At 34.1% G+C, this 8,580-nt stretch overlaps 1 protein-coding gene across 2 annotated transcripts in view; it reads right to left on the bottom strand.

Annotated features, from left to right (window-relative positions):
• Positions 1-694: 694 nt before the first annotated feature.
• Positions 695-8,580, bottom strand: part of bzw2 (basic leucine zipper and W2 domains 2) — a 21,840-nt gene continuing 13,954 nt past the window's right edge. For both annotated transcript variants that reach the window (XM_058754387.1, XM_058754388.1), the window contains exons 5-12: positions 7,678-7,743; positions 7,425-7,560; positions 7,138-7,247; positions 5,663-5,833; positions 5,374-5,520; positions 4,008-4,146; positions 1,156-1,278; positions 695-1,069 (exon numbers count right to left, since the gene is read on the bottom strand). In XM_058754387.1, coding sequence (XP_058610370.1) covers positions 1,041-1,069; positions 1,156-1,278; positions 4,008-4,146; positions 5,374-5,520; positions 5,663-5,833; positions 7,138-7,247; positions 7,425-7,560; positions 7,678-7,743 — 921 coding nt within the window. In that variant the 3' untranslated portion in view covers positions 695-1,040. The remainder of the gene's footprint in view (positions 1,070-1,155; positions 1,279-4,007; positions 4,147-5,373; positions 5,521-5,662; positions 5,834-7,137; positions 7,248-7,424; positions 7,561-7,677; positions 7,744-8,580) is intronic.

Raw genomic sequence — 8,580 nt, forward strand, 5'->3', positions numbered from 1 at the left:
GAATATGAAAAAGATTACATTCAGCAGATAGAAATATTGCATTATATTGATTTTGTCAGGAAAAAAGATGATCTGAACACTGTTGTGCAAGTTGTGGCTTTACTTTACTCTGGCATTACATCCCTCTGATCAGCATGTGGTACATTATATTACTATAATTAAAAATCTTTTTGGAAAATTAATCAGTTTCTTACAAACTTATGTGATTTGATAAAATACATGAAATCAAATACCACTGAGGGGAAATGTGCTTATTTCCCTAAATAAATAAATAAATAAATAAATAAATAAAATAGGCCAATTCTAATTAGCCCTAAAATTACAATATCTATTTTTTTTTCTTTAGATTTTTTGGGTGATATATTTGCCCAGTTTAGAGGCTTATTCAGAAACATTATTTTAAAAAGTAATTAATTTTAAGATACATTTTCATTTATAAAGTCTCTGAATGATAATGAGCCAGCTCTATAATGAAATTCAAAATTCTTCTCTTCATGTTAATGTTTAAAATACATTAATCAATATGTGAGTGAGAAAGTAAAGGATTTGTCCTTGGCATAATTTGTAGAACTAAAAGCCTTTAATATAGTCCTAATCAACATTTATTCATTTGGCAGATGCCTTTATCCAAAGTGACTTAGAAATGAGGAGATAAAGATGAGTCAGACAAAGTAAAAGAGTCAAATTCTTGAAATAGAGTACATATAAAACACTTTTTATTCATAAAAAGATTCAAAGCAGTCCCATACGACATATACACGTGTTTGTTCAAATGAAAATCAGTTGCAGGAAACGCAGTACCTGAACGGCATTAATATAAAATCCATGTTAAAGTGTTTGTTATTAAAGGCTGTCTATATGTAGCTTCCTCCACTCTTTATACAGAGCTCAGAAGCTTTTCCCTGGATTGGGCCTCAGTGTATGTGATTTGTCCCTCTGGACACAAATGTAATGACAAAGAGCCTAAATATGCACTAAAAAGCTGGTCACAGAGAGCTGACAGTGTAAAGCCCAGAAAATCTTCAGGATGCTCAAAATTATTAGTCGTCTTCCCCCTCTGACTCAGACTCTGTGGGAGAGAGAATTAAGAAAAAATGTGCTTGAGATTTACATTTTGTTTGGCAGAGGATATTTTTATCCAATATAATTCCTCACCTTCCTCCGCATTATGAAGCCACTCCACAAATTTCTTCATTTGCTCCAGAAATACACTTTTTCCTTTGGCAGCATGGGCGTCTTTGTACCATTTCAAAATGGCTTCCTCACTAAGGACATCAGCTGTGGAATGAGAAACATACACCATATCTTACCTTGCCTATAATTTATCCTTACAGTTTTTGTCAGTTGCTTTGGTGCATTTCTCAGAACAGAAATGAAATTCTCAAAACTTCAACCTCCACATCATCTAGTCACTTGTGAACATCAAAAAAGCAGTTTCTCATTCTTTTGAACAAGTTGCGATTGCTTTGGTACATTCATGCAACTGATTATGTACATTTGTCTGCTGTTTCCTACATTATGAGTTGTTAATGTCATGTTGCTCAAAATGTATTATATAGTTCTCTGTGCGATAGTCTTATCCCTCAAAACATGTAGTTATTAGTTCATCGTACAAGTCATTAAATGCAAAATGATTGATCTAGTTGTCATAAACTGTCAAGCATATTTTCTCCACATTTCTATTAGACTTTTTGTAAATTTGTCATGAATTGTGAAAGTGAATCTTGACTCTCACTAATGAAGAGAATATAGATCAACCAATTATAAACCAGTTCTCTGAAATAGCTCAAAGGTGCATCTCATGAACCTTCAATTGGAAAGCATACATAGACAGAGCACAACACAAGAGATACAAATTCTGACGATAGATGAACATCCAGAAAACGATCAGGTCAACAGCCGAGAGGAAGCAGAGGAGTAAGGATGCATGGAAGTGTACAGAGGCAAAACAGAGGAAGAGGAAGAAGAGGCCAAGAACAGAGGCGCATATCAGATGAAATAATGTTGTCAATCATGGCCTTACAATGGCTGAAGGGTGCAGCTAAAAATTGGGAGATCGACCATATCCTCAATAATTCAAACATTTTGAAACAGTCTCTTTCAATCAATATCCCACATACAGTAATGTGTAAATTTGTACTTTTGAAAGGAAATATGGCATACATAAGAAGTGCAGCCTTCTGCATTTCAGTACAGTAACTGTCATCCAAACTGTTGCCATAGTTTACATCAGGTAATACTACTGTAACAGAGTGCACTGTTACACTTCACACTACTTTACATGTAATACATTCGTACAAAAATATATGTACTGTATAAATACAAATGTTCATATACAGGTGCATCTCAATAAATTATAATCACGTGGAAAAGTTAATTTATTTCAGTAATTCAACTCAAATTGTGAAACTCGTGTATTAAATAAATTCAATGCACACAGACTGAAGTAGTTTAAATCTTTGGTTATTTTAATTGTGATGACTTTGGCTCACATTTAACAAAAACCCACCAATTCACTATCTCAACAAATTAGAATACTTCGTAAGACCAATAAAAAAAAAAAAAAAACATTTTTAGTGAATTGTTGGCCTTCTGGAAAGTATGTTCATTTACTGTATGTGTACTCAATACTTGGTAGGGGCTCCTTTTGCTTTGATTACTGCCTCAATTCGGCGTGACATGGAGGTGATCAGTTTGTGGCACTGCTGAGGTGGTATGGAAGCCCAGGTTTCTTTGACAATGGCCTTCAGCTCATCTGCATTTTTTGGTCTCTTGTTTCTGCATGAAGTGAAGCATGAAGTGCTCCAAAATTTCTTGGTAAACGGGTGCAGTGACTTTGGTTTTCAAAAAACACAATGGACCAACACCAGCAGATGACATTGCACCCCAAATCATCACAGACTGTGGAAACTTAACACCGGACTTCAAGCAACTTGGGCTATGAGCTTCTCCACCCTTCCTCCAGACTTCCTCTTGTGGCCTAACAAGAGGAATACGACAACTGTAGCCAAATTCCTTGACACGTCTGTGTGTGGTGGGTCTTGATGTCTTGACCCCAGCCTCAGTCCAAAATTGGTGGGATTTTGTTAAATGTTAGCCAAAATCATCACAATTAAAAGAACCAAAGACTTAAACTACTTCAGTCTGTGTGCATTGAATTTATTTAATACACGAGTTTCACAATTTGAGTTGAATTACTGAAATAAATTAACTTTTCCACGACATTCTAATTTATTGAGATGCACCTGCACTTTTTTTTCTATGTACTATTGACTCAACAAATATCAGATTTTTTTTATAAAACCATGGTTTCCATGGTTGACTGTCATGGTGAAAAAAACAACTAAACATTTTGACAAGTGTGGGTCACACAATGACAAAAATACTTTATATTTTGGTGGCCTTGGCCAAATTACCTAGATAACTAGGTTTTGAAGCATGAATGAAATGTTTTGGCTGAGTAACTACATTTTGCAGACATGCAATAAAGTTCTGAGGTTCTAGCAAACAGTTGTGAATGTTAAGACTGTTTCGAAAAATGTGCCAAAGCAATTGTGACCCTGGACCACAAAACCAGTCTTAAGTCGCTGGGGTATATTTGTAGCAATAGCCAAAAATAAACTGTATGGGTCAAAATTATTGATTTTTCTTTTATGCCAAAAATCATTAGTATATTAAGTAAATATCATATTCCACGAAGATATTTTGTAAATTTACTACTGTAAATATATCAAAACGTAATTTTTGATTAGTAATATGCATTGCTAAGAATTCATTTGGACAATTTTAAAGGCGATTTTCTCAATATTTTGATTTTTTTGCATCTGTATCTCTGCTAAATATTGTCCTATCCTAACAAACCATACATCAATGGAAAGCTTATTTATTCAGCTTTCAGGTGATGTAGAAATCTCAATTTTGAAAAATTGACACTTAAGACTGATTTTGTGGTGCAGGGTCACAATTGAGAAAAACTGTAAAACACTGATCAGGTGAGACATGGGTACCTTTGTAGAAGAGCACCACTATTTTGGAGAAGGATTTCATGAAGTGGATGTTGTCGTAACAGTACTCCTGAATCTTGAGCAGTAAGACCAGCTCTGATTGGCCCTGAGTACTGAACACAGCCAGGAGAGGTGCAAAGTGCTACAGGAGAAACAATCATGATTATCATTCCAGCATCACTGTCTCTCTCTTACACAGATCTATACTGGAAGCACATGACTTGTTGCGATGTGTTAAGCTGCAATGGCTGGAGGCTGCCAATTCTACACAGAAATTTGGAAATAAAATAAGTTCAAAAACTATTTTAGTAGTTGAAATTGTATTTTATATAACAAAAGATCAAAAGAAATGAATCTCAAGCAGTTGATTGTTGTATCATCGAAAAATGTAAAATGATATTATCACAGCTTTACATATAAAGTTGGAGATATAAGTATATCCAGTTTATCCATACACTCACATAAAATGATATATAATCACAAATCTTAGGTCTCTGCTTTTTTATTTTGTTGCAAAATGTAGCTCTATTGTCACCTATATATATAGAGAGAGAGAGAGAGATAGATAGCTCGATAGATAGATAGATAAATAAATAAATAGCCTGATAGATAGATAAGATAGACAGATAGCTTGATGATAGATAGATAGATAGATAGCTCGATATATAGCTCGATAGATAGATAGATAGATCAATGGATAGATAGATAGATAGATAGATAGATAGATAGATAGAGTATACTATATAGCATATTGTTTGATTACTTGTATTGTCATGAAATGCAAACTATATTATCGTCCCGCTCTAATTTGCTAAATACGACTATAAGGCTTGACAATCTTAAGATATTGTAATATTGTAAACATTAACATCATTATTTTTTGCAAAGTTGCTTTGAAACAATGTGTATTGTGAAAAGCTCTATACAAATAAATCTGACTTGACTTTAATTTGACAATTTTTGCAAGGGTTATCTTGAAATATTAGACAAATTTCACAAAAAAAAAAAAAAAATTATATAATAAATTATAAAATAAATAATTTATTAAAAAAAAATCACAAACTGACTTTGATGTAACAGGGCGAAGTAATATAAAATGTATTCTTTTTTATGATATATATATATATTTTTTGCAAATTCATGTGTATCGTCTGTAACAGACTCTCAGTGTAGACAGCGTCAGTGATTATAGCTGAAGCGATTCAGCGGTGATCATTGTAGTGTAAGAATGGTGTAACTTAATTACTAAAAACATGTAGTATAGCTACAAAACACTTTGAAGTTTAATGATGATTTAGATATGAGAAGACAGATATGAGCATTATAAATATCAATGTGGCATTATAAAGTCTGGGTGTTGATACTGTGCCTTCAGGTGTTTGAGGGCCTGTTCGGTGACCAGCTCCTCTTTCTTATTCCATTCAACAGCATTCATGAGGCAGGTCCACAGTAGGCCAATCACAGCCTGCTCCTGAAGATCATTCTTCTTCATCTCCTCTTTCACATACACCACGATCTGAGCACAATTCACACCAGAACATACGGAACATTTTAAGGACTTAAGGACTAACGTGACAATCCTTAATGACCAATATAAAACCTGGATCTTGAAGCAAAAGCAGTTGAGAAGCAGCGTTTAACATGAGTGGATGCTTCACCTCTCTGATGGGACACTGCTGCGACAGGCGCTCCTGCAGCTCTTTCTGAAGCTCCTTGCGTGTGCCCAGAGACTGCTGCACGCGCAGGAAGTCTGACAGCTCCTTCAGTCCTGCCTCAGTGAAGTACATTGAGAAGTGCTCCACATTCTGCTTATTGGCAGGGAAGAGTTCCTGAAGTCAGAGCAGATTACACAATTAGATTAACTACAAGAGGAACTCGGAAGAACCTTTAACCTTTAAGACTAAGAAGGTGAAGTGTGCCAATAGTCCCATGTTAAAATACTTTCTCATTTCCCAGCTCGATTTTGATGGAAGATGAGGGAAAGATGGAGAAAATATGATTGATTCATCATTGTTTTTGCAATTATTTTCAGGGATGATAGTGGAACAGAAATTACACACTCCAGCATCAGCACTCTGAGAAACAAAATTTCTGTATTTGTTTAAGCCAAAAAAAAAGTCCTATAAGGCCTATAAGATTTTTTGTTACAAACAATTCTGTTCTTTTGAATTTTCTATTCATCAAAAAATGAACAATGTTTTAAACATTGATAATAGTAAGAAATGTTTCTTGAGCAGCAAATCAGCATAATAGAATGACTTTGAAGGGTCATGTGACGCTGAAGATTGAAATTCAGCTTTGCATCACAGAAATAAATGACATTTTATTATATGTGACCAGTCTTAAGTGTCAATTTTTCGACAATATTTGGCTGAGATACAACTATTTGAAAATCTGGAATCTGAGGGTGCAAAAAAATGTAAATATTGAGAAAATCGCCTTTAAAGTTGTCCAAATGAAGTTCTTGACAATGCATATTACTAATCAAAAATGTACGGTCAGAAATTTACAAAATATCTTCATGGAACATGATCTTTACTTTATAGCCTAATGATTTTTGGCATAAAAGAAAAATTGATAATTTTGACCCAAAAAATGTATTTTTGGCTATTGCTACAAATATACCCCAGCGACTTATGACTGGTTTTGTGATCCAGGGTCACATATATACTGTATATATTGAAAAGTCATTGTAAATTATAATAATATTTCACAATAATACTGCATTTTTTATCAAACAAATGCAGCCTTGATGAGCATAAGACACATTTTTCAAAAGCATAAAAAAATCGTACCACCACCAAACATGATGTAGTTCGTAACTACAGGTCATTTCAGAAACCTTATGAATTTAGAAATAGCATCATAACTGTGATTGTGTCCAAACTGTTTTCAATTATTTACAACCTGTGATTGAATATCAAAACCTTTATTTTTTGTTATATAATCTGCATGGATTTTGTTGTACTGTGTGCATGAAGGTCATGAGTGTTTTTAGGGGTGTTAAGACGCATCTGCCAGGTGATGAACATCTCCATGGAAACATAATTTATCTGCAAAATGGTTCATTATCTCCTCATAATTATCAGAGGTTAATGAATTCAGTATCAGAACTGATCATCAACAATCATACCAGGAGCTTCTTATCCAGGTTAGCTTTTCTAAGGGCAGATGTCACCGCATTGGCGTCCTTCTCTGCTATCCAAGCTTTAAACATCTTCACCGCAAAAGAGGCTGATATTCCTACAAAGCAGACAGTGGGGAAAACAGCACATACTTGAATACATTTCTAAAATAGTGAAATGAAGAATTCACTGCCAATGCAAAAAAATAAATAAATAAAAAATCTCTCAAGCCAATAATTCATTCAATACATATTTTTCCCACTCCTTCAAGAGGAAGAAGACACAAAGCACAAACCTTCTTTGACAAGGTTATCGCTGAAGAGGCTGGTGAGGATAGGTGGCAGCAGTGTGCCGTTGGCCAAAAGGATGCCTGTTAGCATGGCTAGTTTGGTCTGCTCAGACTCAGTGAAGGCCTTCAGGAAGAGAAGAAGCTATGCGGGGAGAAGACATATGGATCAAAACATACAGTATATCAACCTATGTGGAACATCCTCCACATTATCATTATATATTGATAATAGCAAGAACATGGCATCCACATTAGTTACCTTTTTGATTTCCTCCTCAAAGGCCTTCTCCAGATATTTGTACCTTCTGATAAGTTTATTGAAAACCTGTATATAGACATAATCATCTGAGTCACAGCATTAAGGTTAATAATGGTGAAATAATTTAAAAATAAAGGGGTTATATACATTTGGCATAATAATAATAATAATAATACCTAAAAACAAATATTAAATTCCAAAATATAATAATAATAATAATAATAAAGAATTGTATGTGATATTATATATTATAGAATTTTAGATATTAATATTATTGTATTTTATTATTATTTTTAAATATATTAAAATATCGAAACATAAGAGAATGATATATAATAATGAACAATAAAGATTTCATATATATATATATATATATACACACACACACACACACACACACATATATATACCCTTTTATTCAATACTTTTTGAAACCTCCATTTGCCAGTTTAACAGCTCTATATTTTCTCCTATAATGCCTGATGAGGTTAGAGAACACCTGACAAGAGATCAGAGACCATTCCTTCATCCAGAATCACTCCAGACCCTTTAGATTCCCAGCTCCATGTTGGTGCGTCTTCTATTCAGTTCACCCACTTGTTTTCTACAGGGTTCAGGTCAGAGGACTGGAATGGCCAGCAGAAGCTTGGTTTTGTGTTCAGTGACCCATTTTTGTGTTTTTGAGGTTTGTGTTTGGATTATTGTACGGTTGGAAGATCCAAACATGGCCCATTATAAGATTTCTAACAGAGTCAGTCACTTATTGATTTTTTATCTGTTGGTATTTGATAGAATCCATGATGCCATGTGTCTAAACAAGATGTCCAGGACCTCCAGCAGAAATATAGGCGCACAACATCAAAAATACAGCAGTATATTTCATAGTACACATGGGGTACTTTT

This window comes from Onychostoma macrolepis, chromosome 19 (genome assembly GCF_012432095.1).
Source record: "Onychostoma macrolepis isolate SWU-2019 chromosome 19, ASM1243209v1, whole genome shotgun sequence".
In the NCBI taxonomy this organism is placed as follows: Eukaryota; Metazoa; Chordata; class Actinopteri; order Cypriniformes; family Cyprinidae; genus Onychostoma; species Onychostoma macrolepis.